General features: G+C 38.8%; 1 protein-coding gene across 1 annotated transcript in view; it reads left to right on the top strand.

Moving 5' to 3' along the window:
• LOC122631317 overlaps positions 1-15,914 on the top strand; it is a 53,457-nt gene that overhangs the window by 24,577 nt on the left and 12,966 nt on the right. The window contains exon 4 of the mRNA XM_043816894.1: positions 5,965-6,105. Within this exon, the coding sequence (XP_043672829.1) occupies positions 5,965-6,105 (141 nt within the window). The remainder of the gene's footprint in view (positions 1-5,964; positions 6,106-15,914) is intronic.

Raw genomic sequence — 15,914 nt, 5'->3', positions numbered from 1 at the left:
GTCAAGAATGAAGAATCCCTAACCCGTTTCTCCTTATTTTCTTTATTTTCAATGAAAAATCATTATTAACTATCGTTTCGACGATTATTTATATCGTCATTTATTCTCTATATCGTTCTTTATATCTTTCATGATCGTCGCATCGTTAGAGTCGATGTTACAACGACATATCTATGTCCGTTACTTTTTTCGATCGATACAGATCGGAAGGATTCGATTTAGTTCGTTAATTGCGTCTCGATCTATCTAGACAAATGATATATCTATTATATCGAGTCTTGGACTATCTAGGACAAGAGAGGCAAAAACGTATTACCAACTAAGAGTTACACAACGGAGTTGCGATAATGATTTATAAATACATATTAGTTTGTCTTGGCTTATAATACTTCAGTGTGTTCCGACTTTTATATCGTTCGAAATCAAAACCTAGATCACGAAATGATATTATTTTATATACGCGATCGTCGAACAAACGCATCGATATCGCGTATACTCGTGCGTATAGATACGATTTCTTTTTTTTCTGTTGTTCGTTCGAATCTCTCGTTTTCCTTAAAAAAAAAGAAAGAAAGAGATAAAAAAGATCAGTAAAAAAACGGAGAACAAAAAAGATAACGAAAAAAAAAAAAATAGAAAAATAAAGTAGTGGACATTGCGTGTGTCAGTCGATGAAGACCAGGTCGCGTTTGACCGACGGGAAGAGTACAGTGCCAAATCTGACAACAAAAGTGCCAAGTGTTGCAACAGAGAAAAGTTCCTACTCGCTTTTGAAAGGCGATTGCATCGACTAAGTATAAGAGAAGTCGAGAGAGAAATATCGAAAGGTCTTCGCGTACTTCGTAAACACGTCGAAAGAAAACGAGAGAGGGAGAGAGAGAGAAACAACGAAGCGAATATAAAGGCAGCTTTGCTATCGCTTACACGACTTTCTTTCACGACGGAGCGCCTTTTCGTACCTCGTGTCTACGATCTTTTACGACATTTATACGTGGGGATAGGTCAGGGTCAATCGTCGTAGAGTCCTCGTTGAGTTTTTATAGAGCTTCTTGCGTGCGGATGGAAAATAACTGTGGGGTCCGAACGTCCAACGTTTTGATTGTCGAGACGAGTAAAGAATGATATCAAAGTTTTTTCTTCTCTTCTTTCTTTTTTTCTTTTTTTTTCTTTTTTCTAGAAACATTAAGTCTCATTTAATAAGTTTGATTGATTTAATTGATCAATAATAAGATGATCAATGATTTTCAATTGATCAATTAATAAGGTTTCTTAACCGGTCGATTTATTAATACGTACGTATTTTAATCTGTGCAACTTAATAAATCGCTCGAAACGTACGTTATAATCAAGCGAAACGAATAATTTCACAACGTCGGGTACAAAAACATGAAGTAGTTATTCACCGAAATCGCTAAAAGCTCGTTTTACTTCGCGACGAAATTCATTGCCAGAAAATTATTGCGTTGGACTTTGCTTTCCCTCTCTTCCTCCCTCCTTCCCTCCCTCTCTCTTTCTATTTTCGTACGTTTCGGGATTTTTAACAACGACGATTTATACCGGAAATACGTACTTACAACGATAGTCGTCAACTGCAACGAATTAATCGTTAATCTTATTTTCATATCGGTTAGAAATATTTTCTCAAAGGATCATTTCAATAACTAATATTATCGACTCGATAAGGATTTTCGAGGTGTTAGATTCGTACCTCTCAATGGTCAAACTAGGGTTCGCTAACTTTGTTATCTCTTTATGGATTTTCGACTTTAAGATAGGAACCCTTGTCCAAGGTTAACCAATGATCCCTTAGTATTGTATCTTTCGTTGAATCTTTCAAAGGGTTGCCGTATCTCTCGATTCTGGTGCACTTTAGGGGTACATCAAAAGTGGATCGATAAAAGGAGCCAGCCGGTCAGCTAGCAGCTAGCAGCTAGCAGCTAGACTCGGCCTCGACCCCGACCCACCCCAACCTCGACCAATCCAGACACTTACTTACGCTCCGTGTCCGAACGCCTTACGTCCTTCTCACCTTTACGTTAGACTTAGGCTCGACGACACCTTCTGACGTCTTATTACCTTGGCTTATCCCTTTTTTCTTTTTCTTTTCATTTGTTTCCTTTGTTTATCTCGTCATCGATCGAATCGAACGAAATCACAACGACTATCGACCTCGTCGTCCCTTCTCAAATCTCTTTCTTTTTTTTTTTTTTTTTTTTTTTTAAGTTACTCAAGTTGATCGAGCCGTAATCGACACGATTTAAAAATATTCTTTTATATAGGCTACCACTGTTATCGACGTACGTTTTATTATTTCTTATCGTATCGGATCGTTAATCGTTATCTTTTAATAATAGAAATGATCGAGATTATCTAATCGGATAGATCTCTTCTAAACGAGGAAGTTATAAAATCGAGGAGTCGTCATAAAAGTCTCTTTAACAATATCTCTAGTTTTGATCTTTCTAAGCCTTTCGAAAGAGTAAAAGGAAAGTAACCGTTAACGGTAGTTTGCGAGCGATTCATTCTTCTTCGGTCGTCTGCTCGGTTGGATGTAATTTCTAGTAGCAGCAGCAGCAGCAGGAACACTAGTAGTCAGTACTAAGCGCTATAGAAGAAGTAGTAACAATAGTAGTAGCAGCTCTTTCGACTTCCGTCTTCTAAGCTTCTTCTTTACCTTGAGAACGAACTTAGCCTTCTGCGAGGTCTCGCTCGGTCGAGTCGAGGCGCGAGGGTCCTCTTCTAAATTACTACACTACGGTGCATGAGAGAGGGGTTGAACAAGTATAGCAGGAAAGAGAGAAAGATAGAGAGCAAGATAGAGAGCAAAATAGAAAGAGAGAGAGAGTAGTGAAAGGGATGTAAGAGAGAAGGGAGAGAAGAAGAAAAGGACAGAGAAACCACGGTAGTCGAACCATAGCTATATTCGTTCGCTTGCGGAACCCTTCTTGCTGCTGCTTCGCGATATCGAATCAGATCTATTAGCTTCTGCTTTGCTCCGCTCGTCTGCTTCGTTAATGGCGCACAGAAACGTTCCACCACCATCTCTTTCCTCCACCTTCTCTTCCTCCATCTCCTCCTCCTCCTCCTCTTTCTCCCTCCTCTTCTTCTTCGACATTAGGGGAGAAAACAAAGGCACCCACGTCTCGCGGGAGTCGCCTTCTCGAATGTTACGATCCACGACTACGAGGATAATTTCTTGATTATCACGATTAAAAGAGAATTAATAATCATCGACTTTACCATATTTTTATTATGCATTTATTTATTCGGATAATAGCAATCGACGGTATCGCTATATGTACATTTCGTTTTCCTTCGTCAATTCGTCGAGGAATTATTAATCGATCTACGTCAAAGAATTCGTAACGCTTTTAATTTACTGATTTCTTTTTCTTTCTTTCTTTTTTTTTTTTCTTTTTCTTTCTTCTTTCTTCTTTTTTCCCCCTTTGTTTTTCACCACCGATAAGAACACCAATAAGAGTTATGCAATAAGAGATATATTCCAGTTAAAGGGGAAGGATCCGAATATGAAAATAAAGTTTAAAGGGAAACGCTTGATATTTCTAATGTTCCAAACTACTTTCAAACGTTATTTTTTTCCCCCTCGAACGTCAATATCGATGTTTACCGTTCGCAAAAAGGAAAGAAAAAAAGGAAAAATAGGAACAAAAATAGAAGAAAAAAAAAAAAAACGATAAAAATAAACGTCAAAAAAGTCTTCCAACTGGTGGTTACCGGGCGTAATACGCGATAACATCATCGCCAACGACGATTGCGTAACATTTAATTAACCGACTTCGCAACGGCGTAGATCGCAGAGTCGAGATTCGGTGCACGCCACGTGAGATTCCTTTATCTTCTCTTTTTCTCTTTTCATCTCTTCTCTTCTCCTCTCTTCTTCTTTTCTTCTTTACTCTTTTCCTCTTCGTTATGGTCCGTCCAATGACGACGACGACGAGGAAGAGGAAAGAGAAAGAAGTAAAGAAAAGAAAAAAAGAAAAAGAGAGAGATCTGTGCGATGAAAGGATACTTTGCGGTTGGGAAAAGTGTCTAACTGTCTAACGATGGAACATAACTTCCGTCTGTTTTACGAGATCTCACGGAGGAACATCTAACGATCTAACAAATTAGTTCTTTAATCTCGACTCTCGAATCTCGAATCTCAAATCTCGTCTTACTTGCGAGGGTAATTAGTCTCTCTTTTTTTTTTTTTTTTTCTCTTTCTTTTTCTCCTTTTTCCTGCTCGCTTAACGTCACTGAAAAATGTTTTCAGTGACGCAATCGTTCGGCCTCGTTCGTTTCGACGGCTATTTTTTATCGAATCATATTTTTTCTCTTCTCTTTCCTTTCTTTTTCTTTCTTTCTTTTTTTTTTTTTTAGCGTTTGAATAAATTTACCAACTCGCGTGTACTTTATAAAATAGATATGTATTTAAGTGTGCAATTTTTTTATCTTTCTCTTTTTTTTTTCGTACTTTTTCTTTCTTTTTTTTTTTTTTTTTTTTCTTTTTTAGAAGTAGAAAATATTCGAAATGTCAACGTGACCGCGCCAATGGGAAGCGAGAACGCGACTAGAACAAGCGTGGCGATTCGTAGTTACGTCATCGAGTTAGCACACAAGCGTGTTGCGCTGACATGTTACACGTAAATAGAAAGTGCATATATACGTGTATATCTATATACGTACGCGCGCACACAGTTGCGTGCGAATGTGTATATGCGTTCAATCGTGCAGTTCTCCTCCAGAAGTGCAGCCAAGACCACGTGACTTTGACACATTGCCGCGATCGAGTTTGACGAATTGACCGCTACGTGGCAGCACTGCTTGGTCATTTCTTCTAACAACATCGTATAGTAAAAGTAAATAGACAGATGTATGTGTATATAATATATACGCGCAAGTACTTTGAATTTACTAATCCTACTCGAGTGTTTGCTAATTGATAATCGCTTCGCTCGTCAAAACCATTACGAGGTTATATTTGAGAAAATATTAGAGCCTACGAAGTTATTTTCTTTTATCAGTTTTGTTACCCTCCTTTTCTCTTTTTTTCTTTTTTTTTTTTTTTTTTTTCTTATCTTTCCATCCTTTCTTACTTTCCTTTAATTCGCGTAGTTGTTTAAACTTGAATTTACGATCAAAGTTCGATACAAGGTTGCATAATAAAAGTTTATATATGGTCAACTAATAATAAGATTACTTTAATTGCATTTGAATCTTTTTTCAACAGACGTACCGACCGACCGACCGATCGATTCTCGTGTTATAGACAGTTACGATTTACTGTTGAAGTTGGGAACGACGTATGAACCTTACCTATTTATATATATATAAATAGATACGGTTCTTATACACACACACGCTTATATATATATATTTTTTTTATTTCACGTTATCTCTATATATATGTCTTTTCATTTTCGCCTATTTAATACTTTCAAAAACGTAAAAAATTTATCGTTAAAATAAAATTTCTCGAATAGGAAGATTGAGATTCGGATGGAATCGATAACGTTCTTCCTTCGTGTACGTACGCGCGCGTATGTGTGTGTGTATATATATATATATATATCATACTTGAGTCCAGTAATCCGATCTTTCGATCATGGAATTTCAATTTTGATATCAGACAGCCTAGCTCCTGCGGTCACCGACTCCCTTACTCCGTCGACTGTCACACGATAGGAAACTGAGGTTTACGAACAATATTTTTACGATCTGCGTATATCCGAGGTAATAGTTTGAGTCTGCATCTCGTAAAAGACAGACAGACAGACAGACAGACAGACAGAGAAAAACAAACAACATACGACTTATTAAACCGATAAATAAAAACGTAAGAAGAAAAAGTATTAAACTCGATCGATCAAATAGTACTATCGGTCAAATAATATGAAAGATAATTTTTCATATAATTGTTTACTTTTATCTTATTCGTCCGTTTCTTCTTCTTTTTCTTTTTAGAGTGTCCTTTGGCTCCAGCAAAGGGTCGATGGTGGAGACTCTTGTTTACGAGACTCCTGTTCAAGAGGAACCAGAGATCAATCACTTTTTGGACCACAATGGCCGCTTACCCCCACCTATGATACCTGTACCTGACACCGAGTAAGTTAATCGTACGAAGCTTTTCGAAAAAAAATACGCCTACGCTTACTCGTCCTCGTTGCTTACTTACTTACATATTTACTTACTTACTTACTTACTTACTTACTTACTTGCTTGCTTGCTTGCTTGCTCTCTCGCTCGCTCGCGTGCGTTTTTGATGACGTCATTAAACGGCGCACCTAGCACCGAAATAACGTTTCGCCTCAATCGAACCGTAAGTACGTGCACTCGGGGCGGCGCTCCTAATCGCCGAATGAAAATCGATATCTCGTATTACTCAAGCTTTATCCCAATCGAATAGTATTAATAGTCCGTTATTACATTTTCACGGATAATGATACTATCTGATATAAATCTAACGGAATCTTTGTCTTGAATTTTTGGGAAGAAAGAAACTCGTTACGTTATTTTTTCTATTCGATGAAACGTTCTCCATCATCGAGCATTTACATAGAAGAGACACAAGCGTTCGTTTTCGCGTTTCGTTCGTCAAAGACTCTCGCCGGAAGTTATCCGGTAACGTTTGATGCAACTTTCTCAAGGTGGATCTTCTTCGATGGGAATCCGAGATACAGACGTTACAGTTAACGTTGATCAAAGGCTCAGGCTAGTATCAATGTTAAACTCTATCGAAGTCAAACAGATCTTTCTTTTTTCTTTCTTTCTTTCTTTTTCTTCTTCTTCTTCTTCTTCTTCTTCTTCTTCTTCTTTCTTTTCTTTTTCTTCCCAAGGCAGAAAGCAAGAAAACAAATTTTCTTTTAGGATTGCGAAAACGTTCGCGATATCTCTGACACGCTTCAACGTTTTCTATAATACAAACGGAAATTTCCTGGATATTGCTTTTTTTAAAAATAGAGAAAGAGAGAGAGAGAGTTCTCACGTAGAAACGGCGAGACCAACATATTTCGCGAGCTCCAATGCAGAGAACGATAAAGATACGTTGAAAATCAAGCAGAAAGTCATTTTTTAAATCTCTTTACTCCTCTCTCCTTCTCTCGAACGCGTATTTTCGTCTCTGTCACATTCGTTCAACGATATCTCAAATCGAAGCTTCGATTATCGGACTTCACATATCGACACTAAACCAACCAGTTTTCTCAAACTTTTCTATTTTCTCCATCCTCTTTTCATATTCATTTCTCATACATATGTATACAAGCGCGTATATCTATTTCCGATTTTTCTCGATAACGATTCCGTAATTCATTTCATAGCGATGACGAGATATTATTACGTATTCCCGACGCGATGTCTCGTCGTTTAACCGGATCAAACGTGATAATGATCGTACGGTGCGATAAGTAGCCGTCTATTAAGAGAACCGTACGTAGGTGGAGACTTTGAGGTGGTAGGTAACGCGAACTCCCAAGCCGCATCCGTAATTGTATACTCGTGAGATAGAAAGAAACTGAGTCGACAATTTTTTCTCGAAAAGATATCGAGAAATAGCTCGATCTTCGGTGACAAAATTTTCTCTCTTTTTTACTCTTTTTCCTTTCTTTCTTTCTTTCTTTCTTTTCTTTTCTTTTTTTTTTTCGCCCTCACGAAGAAAAATGAATAAGTTACTCTAATGACTTGACTGACTTTGAAATTATCACTATTATTAGACTTTAATTGCAGTTATATGCAATATACATTTATCGTCGTAAACTACAGTACATCTGCAAGGTCATCCCCTTCTGAAAGGAAAGCCTTGTAAACCATCATCCACATATGTACGTATATATATATATATATATCTAGATATTTTGCGACGCACCTCGCGGCTGCGTGACGCGCCGGCGTAGCGAAGTTTCGATAATAACTCCGTAGTAGGTTCCGATTAGTCTCGTTACGTTGATTAGAACGGTACTACGTTCGTAAATAGTTTCCTGCTTCGTCGACGGTTCGAATAGAAAAATAAAAAGATTCGTCGAGCGTAAGCGAGTGATCGAGAACGATTAAGCAAACGTTAGATAGTCTCGTCTGATTCGAGACTTTCCTCAAAAGTAAGGAATAAAACGTCGAATAGTATCGAAAAGTTTCCACGTCATCGATTTTCCGAACGATAAAACTTTCTTTTAATCGCCGACGAAAACAAAGAAAAAAGAAGAAACAATAATTACGAAAAATTAACAAAAAAAAAAATATTTTACGATTGCAAACGAAGACACGAAACAAACGATTCAAATTTACCGCTCGTATCATTTCCATATCGATTCGAAAGAAATTATCGACAGCGCCGTGAACGGAGCACTCGTCGATAGAGTTTGAACTCGTTTACGTTAGATGGCAGGACGAGAAAGCGTTCTTCGGAAAGTTTCGGTCAGTAGCCGAGCGTAAGCCGAAGCAGACGCAGGCGTGGTAAAGCTTTCGTAGTAGATAGATAGACACGAGCTCGTGACCGCTATACTTCGTGCTTACTCACCACTACTACGATTATAAGAAGTGTGTTACTACTACGAGTCCTATACGGATCCTTCATATCGGTTTGCGTGTGTGTCCTATCGTATATACGTTGTGTTGGTAGACGATATACGTCTCTCTCTCTCTCTCTCTCTCTTTCCCTATTTCTTTCCTCTTTTCTCTTACATTTCCTTTCTCTCGTTACACCCGCACAGTAACCCTCGCACACACGTACACGTATCTGTACGTGTACGTGTACATAGATACACGCACGTCGTGTTCTTTCGGTGTGTTCTTTCTCCCTCCCTTTCTCCCAAAGCTTCTCCCCTTCTCCTCCTCCCCTCTTTTCGCTACTTCTCCTTTCTTCTTCCCTGCTACACCCTACTACATCGTTCTCCCTCTCGATCGGCCTACGAACGTACCCAGGATAAAAAGGAAAAAGAGCGCGCGAGTCTCGAAGCAGCCGTAGAGGAGGAAACACGAACAGTGGATTTACGCGAGTGCATCGTCTCTCTACGTGTTTCGCCTATCATCGAGGGTAAAGAAGACACGTTGGTTAGTGAATTAGTCAAAAAGTACTAAAAAAACTACCGAAACCCGAGACACATGATTTAAACGAATCGAATTAAATCCAACACCCCGAAATACGAGTAGGGATAGAGAGAAAAAGAGAGAGAGAGAGAGAGGGGGGGAAAGTAAAAACGAGAGAGAGAGAGAGAGAGAGAGAGAGAGATCTGTTGTGTTCTACGCGGGGAAGTATAATCGGATCGATCCGGTGTGCGTCCGGTGCGAGGATACTCTGAAATTACATTTCTCGTTGCGTATTCTGGAACTTTAATATACTCCAGGTAAGATGGATCGATCGATTTTCAATGATTCAAATAAAAATTTTGGATGATTGTATTGATTAGTCGGGCACCGAATAATTGCTGTGTATCTGTGATCGGTGCAATAAATTATTTCTATTTCTTTCTCTTTCTTTTTATTTTTTTATTTTTCTTCTTTTTTTTTTTTTTTTAATTTTCTTGTCCTTTCTTCTCTCTTTTTTTCTTTTCTTTTTTTTTTTTTAACGTAGAATGTTACTACAGCACGATGATAATTAATTACGAACGGAATGGTTGAAAAGCGCTAGATAAAAATGTATTTATCAGCTCGTTAGATTCTTTTGCAAGAAAAAGTATCGATAAAGTCGAGGAGGAAAGTTACGGAGGAAAGATGCCGGTGAGAGAAAGAGAGTACACGAAAGAGATGCGTAGTTTCTAACCCGTTACCATGGATACCAGCCATCTTGACACACTACCCATTCCTCCTCCACCACCACCTCCTCCTCCTCCTCCTCCTCCTCCTCCTCCTCCTCCTCCTCCTCCTCCACCTCCACCTCCTCCTCTTCCCCTTTCCCAGGCATATTCGTATTTTTCCTTTACTCCTGTATCCATGGAGAGGCACCGAACTTGCAAGCTCTCGAATTCTGTCATTAAGAGGGAGAAAAAGAAACACTTTTTTTTTATCTTCGTTTATTCCGAAAATAATCACGGGTAGAAGTTTTACTGAATATCTTCTTCTACGAACGTGTTCCCTGGAAGAAGACAGAGAAAGAAAGAAAGAAAGAAAAAGAGAGAGAGAGAGAGAGAAAATGAAAGATGGAGAGAATAGGAAATGGAGAGGGAGAGGGTAGAGAAAGGGTGGGGGAGAGAAAAAATCGTCAAAGTTGTGTCGTAAACTACGAAATTAGCGCACGATCCAATTCGAGTTTCGGTCGAAGCGGTGAAGCTGTGCAGATGCTGTCGTTACGAAGTAGGAGTTAGATAGATGTATAGACGGAGGTAGAGAGAAAGAGAGAAAAAGAAAGAGAGAGAGAGAGAGAGAGAGGGAAGAGTAAACGGATGTTGTGATTTATTTGTCGGAATAAAGCCGATGGTAGAGCTCGTTTTATAACGCATCCCGCATACCGCGTTGCTTTCCATTGGTTAGAACGAAAACGAACGTAGAGAATTATGGATAGGTCAACTGATAAACCAGTTTTCGATTTTTCTCGTGGTGCTTTGCTTTTTTTCAACCCTACCTACGTACGATACTATTTGCGAGATTTTTTTGTCTTCTCGCTCTCTCCCTCCCTTTCTTTTTCTTTCTCTTTCTTTCTTATTCTCTCTATCTCTATCTCTATCTCACTAGAAACGTACGTATCGAGCGTGCGAGTTGTCGTCGAGGGTGTAGACGCAACGGCGCCTACGTATCGCTCACGACACAACCGAGGCTGATCGATCTTATTGTTTGCAAAATATTCTCTTCTCCAATTGATTCGAGAGATTCGATGTTCAAAATAAAATAAAGGTATGTCGTTACGAGGTATATTCGATTTAAATATCAAATTTTTAATTAATTATCCTCTACGATTCCATTAAAGTATGGACGAATATCAATAATTCGTTCTACAAGTTTTCATCGTCCCTCTTCGAAATCGATTTCTTTGAAGCGTTTTTCTCTTTTGTTTCTTCTTCTTCTTCTTCTTTTGTCTTTCTCTCTCTCTCTCTCTCTCTCTTTTTTTCTCTCTCAAAGTGGAGGACACTAATCGTACAGAAGACCCTTGTGTCAAAGTCACCACCGAACGAGAATTCGTTAGAAACGTGTTCTCGCGGTTAAAGAAACGAATCGCTCGTTCGGAATAACGAGGAGAAAAATAACGGAATGACGGAACGTAGGAGAGAGAGACATCGTTAGAGAAGCGAAGAGAAGAGAAGAGAGCCCCGATGATGTCACGGGTCTCAAGGTCGAGAACGTCGCTTTGTTGGGTAGGTGTTGGGACTGCTTGCTTGCTTGCTTGCTTGCTTGCTGACGCCAGACTACGATGCAAAAGTCGTTTGCTCGCATTGGATAATGTTAATATTCTTCCACGACGTACATACGTACATATAAAATACGTACGTATGTATGTATGTAGGTATGTATCGTGTAAGCAGACGTCGTTAAAGAATCGAGAGAATGTAACTGGAATAAACGAAATGTCGTCGCATATGTATTGCTGAATTAAATGTACGATCAAAATTGAATCGATCTTACGTGTCTCTTTGTATTTTTGGAACTCTCGGTGAAAGAGCATGCTTTCGCTCTTCTATTTTCTTCGAAAAGAGAAAAAAAGAAAAAATCAGAAAATCAAGGCTTCGAGCGAATGACTTCTTCTTCGTCTCCTCGTTCAGAGTTTTTAAAATAGGAAGGACGTTCGGCTCGATTTGGCAATTCGATGCGAGAAACGAACGAGTCGATTGTCTCTGAGTCACGACTGTTGCATTCAACACCGGTTGGTTGATTTGTTGGTTTGTCGGTTCGTTGGTTGGTTGGTTGGTTGGTTGGTTGGTTGGTATCGTATCGTATCGTATCGTATATTGGAACGATAGTCGCTGCGAAAAACACGAGAGACGATAATACGTTCCGTGACATAACCGTGAATTATTATATCGGTCTCAAAGATTAAAGGAGAGTAAAACTGTTGTACATCGGTTATTAATATTTTTTGAGAATTTTTCAAAAGATGAAGACGAAGACAAAGACGAGGAAGAAGAAGAAGAAGAAGAAGAAGAAGAAGAAGCGATAAACGACATACAAATATTATTATTATCATTAACGAGTTCGAGTTAATTAATCACAATAGACGAAACAACTCTTGCGAGTTCCGAACGAGATAAGAAGTTAAACTCATCGAAGAGTACAATGTCTGTTCCACTAATAACATTATTGCTATTCGATATTGCCAGTTGTACGAGAAAGGAGAGATAAATAAATACTTCCCACTTGCGTTTAATTGATAGTGAGAAAACTCGAGTTATAGTTTGAACGGGGGGGGGGGGGGGGGAAAAACGGTATGACAATTTTAAACGTCAAAAACAATTTCTCTTGGATAATAGTACGAAGAAAATAAACGTGACGAATTCAAAGATCCGCGTCCGTGTTGAATCAAACGTCGAGCAGATAAGTCGAGTTTCGGAGGTTAAGAGATAACACTGTTACTCGCAAATAAAACCGATGAAAAAAATTGTGGGTGGGGAGAAACCGGTGTGTGTGTGTGTGTGTGTGTGGGAGGGGGGAGGGAGGATTTAGGATGATAATACGATAGATTTTTAACGCACGTACAAATATTGGGAAACGGATACGAGGTCGTTTTAAATTAATGATATTTTAAAGGAAAATTCTTTTCTTCGTGCAACTCTCTCTTTCTCTCTCTCTCTCTCTTTCTCTATATATATTTCCTTTTTTCTCTCTTTCTTCTCTCCCTTTTCTGTTAATACTTGCGCCGCGAGTCGTGCATTATCGATGCAAGAATCGATTCCTCGCGTACGAACGACCGTGGCACGATGGAACCGGTTTCGAAGCAGACCTTGCCTCTCATTTATTTCGGTCTCCCTTTTTCTCTCTGCTTCTACTACTACACTACTACTACTACTACTACTACTACTACTACTACTGCTATTACTACTACTATTACTACTGCTATTACTACTACTATTACTACTACTAGTACTACCATTATTACTTCTACTATACCACTTTTACTACTCCTCCGTGGGTTCGACTTCTTTTTATTCGACTTTCACGAGTCGGTAGAAGAAAAAGAGAAAACAAAGAAAAAGGAAAAGGAAAGAGAAAAAAGAAAAATATATATATATATAAAGAGAAAGGGAAGAAGATTACACAACGTAGAAACTTGTGCAATCGTATGAGAAAAGATAAAAAAAGGGAAAAAAAAAACAAGAAAAAGAAAAAGAGAGAAAGAGATAAAGAGAGAAAAAGAAACACAAGCTACACAGTTTCACAAAATGAAAAGCTTTTCCCTTTTTTGGTCCAGACCGACCTTCGATCGGTTTCTCTCGGCACGAAATCAGGTCAATGCTCACTTCCATCGGACCACGGTTAAAGAAGAAGGCTTTGAGAGATTGCCGAAGGGATAAATGGGCATAAAAGTAAACTCGGGAAGTTATTATAATATGGTATCGAAGGCGTATCGCCTTTCGAGACGTCGATTCGATGTTTCGTGACGTAATCCGATAGCTATCTTTCTCGAACACGGGCTTATGTATCATCGATTTATCCTCGTCGAAAGTCGGTAGTAGGTAGTCGTATATAGTTGTGTTGTCGTTCGTCGTTGGAGGTATCTTTCTTTTTTTTCTATCTCTCTCTGTATCTCACTCTCTCTTTCTAACACTCTCGATAAAGATAAGCAAAGATAAAATCAACGGCCATGGACGATAGGCATCGATCGGAAGATTCATTCATCGCAAAGTGTTCTCTCTTAGAGAACAGAAAAGAAATAGAAAAGAAAATTACAAATCGAGTTGTAGTACACTCTTCTTCCTTTGGCTGATATCCAGGATTATCACGGTAAAGGATACCTACTTGCTTCCTCGAGTATCCTTGTTACTGACAATTGTGACGCGATATGTGTATTTAGATACATATATGAATATGTGTGTACTCTCTGGAGATCATCGACTACGTTGGACTCGACGAATCGTTTTTCTCGTTTTCTTCGCTCTATATACCGTAATATAGAATCGCAACTAAGGGGATATAGGACGTTAACGTGTTCGTTGGAGCGTCACGACGTCGAAACGGTACTTTAATATCCACGACACGACGGAGCACCGTGGAAAGGAACAAACTCACGCTTCGAATCCTCCATAAACGATGATACTGCGTGTTCGGGACTGCTCACGTCGGACGAGTTCATTCTGAATAATCAATCTCGTTCGTTTGTGTATTCTCTGTTCTCGATTATTGTAGTATACTTTTTTCTTTTCTTTTTTTTTTTTTTCCTTTTTTATTTCTTCAAGCTCTATATACGTATATACGGGAACGAAAGTTTTTCATTAGGTCGAATTAAATATTTAAAGAGCGAGAGATCATGAGAACATATCACATTTACATCACCCAACTCTAATATGATCGAAGATGTACGTAGGCGTAAAGAGAATGTCAACTTATCTCCTTTCTAGCATTGTAATCTCGAGTTATAAAAATTAATTCGAATGAAGTGGGTCGTGACCCGTCTGTCAAGAACGATTCGTTCTTTAAAACGACAGTCAAGGTAAAACCACTCCGTCGAAAATATTTGTCGTCGTACAGAAAATTTTGAAATTTTCTTCAACGATGCACTACCGTTTAGGTCTGCCGACACTTACCCTCCTTAATCTCTAAAAATGCGATCCCCTGCGGATAGAACTACGACGTACTTCTCTTTTTACCAACTTACCCCCTTCTTCACCCTCATCCTTATCATCATCTACTTCTCACGAGGGATCTCTCGAGGGATCATTTTCCATAGCTAGCTAGATAGCTTTCTGGCTGCTTGGCTGGCTGGCTGGCTGGCTGGCTGGCTGGCTGGCTGACTATCCAACTAGCTAGCTGCCAACAGCAACCACTCGAACTTTAAAGCCATCGTTTGCGCGGTCTTACCCTGCAGCCATCGACAACCCTTCTCGAATTTAATTTTCTTTAGAAATTTAACGCAGCACCCCTCGAATGAAATGCACCAGGAAAATTAAACCCTGACTTTTTAATCTCTACGTTAATCTTAGAAACAATTAAGAAATTTCCTTACTTTTCCTTCCATCTACGAAATGAGAACATTTTTTATTCATGCGAATTCATTTTCCATTAGTACCATTTTCTCTCTTTCTCTCTATTTCTTAGCTTTTTTACCTCCAAATACAGCATCCATTTGCAATGGACCATCGAACCAACACAAACGCGTATCGCGAGCGTCCCTGAATTTTACGATGTAGACGGACATACGTCGTGCGGAACGAGCATGGTTTACACGCATTGGCAACATGCCATTCGTGCAACACGTGAGTGCTATTAAGACAAGGTAGACGAAGGGGTGAAGAGAGAGAAAGAGAGAGAGAAAGAGAGAGTGGTTGGAAAGGCAAAAAGCAAGAGACGACGAGTCTCTTCTATTCCATTTTACGTTTATCAAACGATATTCAGCCTCGCTCAAAGATATACATAGATAATCCTTTTACGAGGAGTCTTCTCTCATCTACGTAGAATAGAACACTAATACGGCGAATTACGTTCCGTGAAAAGTTACATAAGCAAGATGATGCGTTGTTAGGAGAGTCGAGTTACGTTTCCACGAGTGACCAAACACGTTTTGCTCCGTTGATAAGTCACGAATCTGGTTGGCACGCATTCCATTAATTATTCGTCTGCCGTAGATAATTTCTAACGTTCTTCTAACATCTTCAAATATATCTCGTCAAATTTTGTTTCATTAAAAAAAGAAAAAGAAAAAAAAAGAAATTATTTCCATCTTACGTATCGATCCAACTAAAAATTGCTAGTAGAGAAAGATGCAAAAAAAATAGAAAAAAAATTGTTTTTCTTTCTTTCTTTTTTTCTTTTTGTTGGACTTTTAAACGATGAAATCTCTC

The sequence above is a fragment of the Vespula pensylvanica genome, chromosome 8 (assembly GCF_014466175.1).
Source record: "Vespula pensylvanica isolate Volc-1 chromosome 8, ASM1446617v1, whole genome shotgun sequence".
Classification (NCBI taxonomy): Eukaryota; Metazoa; Arthropoda; class Insecta; order Hymenoptera; family Vespidae; genus Vespula; species Vespula pensylvanica.
The sequence above is the reverse complement of the archived record's forward strand: the minus strand, read 5'-3'. Positions and strand labels throughout refer to the sequence as shown.